At 37.4% G+C, this 1,969-nt stretch overlaps 1 protein-coding gene across 1 annotated transcript; it reads right to left on the bottom strand.

The window, feature by feature from the left end:
- Positions 1-286: 286 nt before the first annotated feature.
- LOC110444138 (dynein heavy chain 8, axonemal-like) lies at positions 287-1,673 on the bottom strand (the record flags this gene model as incomplete). The annotated part of the gene is made up of 4 exons (XM_021488546.1): positions 287-349; positions 663-776; positions 1,098-1,202; positions 1,438-1,673. Coding segments are annotated over 4 exons (518 nt in total), but the record flags the coding sequence as incomplete, so codon positions are not given.
- Positions 1,674-1,969: the final 296 nt, after the last annotated feature.

The raw sequence follows: 1,969 nt of genomic DNA, 5'->3' as shown, positions 1-1,969 counted from the left end.
TTTTTTTTATTACAGAACTGCAATTATTAAGATATACTGAATGTTCATGTACTGAATTGTGATGATATTTGTGTAACAGGAGCGGTAAAATGCATGACCAGGTCGGGACTCAAACAAAAGGCTCCTCCAAACTCTAGACAGGTGCTCTACCAATTGAGCTACCTGGTTGCTGACGATCGACCCAGTCTAAACCCACTATACTTATAATATTTCAACAGTGAGATCTATTGTTACACCTCCACCCATCAGTGTGTAGTCTGATACATAAACAAGTTGGTCTACACACCTGGAATGCCTGCAATCTGTCATTGGCTTCAGTTGGAGTGATGCCTTCACACATGGGTCCTTCCTGCAAAACAAACACGTAAACCATCTCTTTGTCATAAAATGGTTAAGTCCTATACTCTGTATATAAAATATATATTTTTGATAACAAGAAACTCTGAACAACGGTAATGTGTTGTATAACGATTGCTAACTTTGCATGTAATGGCTATAGCTGGCATGAATAAAATAATTATAAATTGAATCAAAATGACACCCCATAAGAGATAGATACCAGATAACCATATGCCAGTCCATACATTAAAATTTAGTGCACCAATGTTTTTTGGCTAATCAAGTGCTAGAAGCGCGTTTCAGTGTGTATGGATGATACGTACAGTGTCATAATTGAGTCCAAAATCGGAAACATCTTTATGGAAGACCTCCACAGAAGTGAGTAGCTCACTCTTGAAGCCAGGCTGAACACTGACAAGCTCATCTTGAATCTGATTCTGAAAGTAAATTGTTTTATCAAGTAAACACCTTTATTTACAAATGTTTGGGTTAACGTTTCCAGTCCTAATCAGGGTTTCAAAAGAACAAACTTCTGCAAGGAGTTGATGAGGGTTTTTGGTAAAAATGTCTGGAATTTTGTTTCATGATAATGACCCAATCAAAAAGTTTTTAATTGAGGAGACAGTTTAACATACAAACTCGCAAAATATAAACCAACATCATCTGCTTCCAATTTCAATGATTCCATCATTTTACCCAGATGAGATGCCATGTGTATATGGATGACACACCCTAGAGGTGGATGTATAAAGACTTACTGAGCTGGAGATGAGTTTGTGGAAGGAATATCTGACTGAGTCAACTTTGTCTGTCTCTTCCTTTGGAATGGTGACCCCAAAATCTTGCAGCATAGCATAGGATTCCTAATTGGTAATAACAAAACAACTTGTAATGTTGCACATTTATCACAACGCTCACAGACCAATATTTATTATACATGTTTTATATGACCTGTTCATCTCCATTAAATGGTTGCTTTTCAAAGACTTTTTCTGGTTGCACAAAGACACAAACAATTCATAAGCAATAGACTCAGCAATATCATCAAACATGGTGCTTTCCTAGTCTCTGTTTGTTTTGATCACTGAGTCTTCTCACCTCCACTGGGCCGAGTGTCATGTCTATCTGTATGGTGTTTTCTCTGATGTCAGTAAGAGCAGCCATAGCCTCTCGTACATCCTCAAGATCTCGGATTGGACGAGCCAAGCGTTTGCTGTAGTCTTCTATGAAGTTGCAGACCTCTTCCATTTTATTGCGATATTTCCTGTTAAGTTCTTTCCCAAACAACAGCTTCCATGCCTTGATTTCCACTCTCAGGGCCAGCTTAAGAGGCTCTACAACAAGATAGACACTTTCCATATCATATATCTGATATGAAATCTACCGAAACTTAGTGAAATTTATCAGTTATGAAATGAATACCTTATGCAGTAAAATCAAGCATATATTGGACACATTATTTGTATTCACTGGTCAAACAAGTTATATGTTATTGTCAACCTATTGAAATTCTTTAATATGACAATGTATAAGAATGTATAAGTAGATTGGGCTGTTATTATGAAGGATCCAAACATGCTGCTACAACATTAACAAGAGGCCCAATGGGCCTGCATCGCTCACCTGGTAT

This window comes from Mizuhopecten yessoensis, unplaced genomic scaffold (genome assembly GCF_002113885.1).
Source record: "Mizuhopecten yessoensis strain PY_sf001 unplaced genomic scaffold, ASM211388v2 hete_36035886, whole genome shotgun sequence".
NCBI classification, from domain to species: Eukaryota; Metazoa; Mollusca; class Bivalvia; order Pectinida; family Pectinidae; genus Mizuhopecten; species Mizuhopecten yessoensis.
Note: the sequence above shows the minus strand (reverse complement) of the source record. Positions and strands in the feature narration are given on the sequence as shown.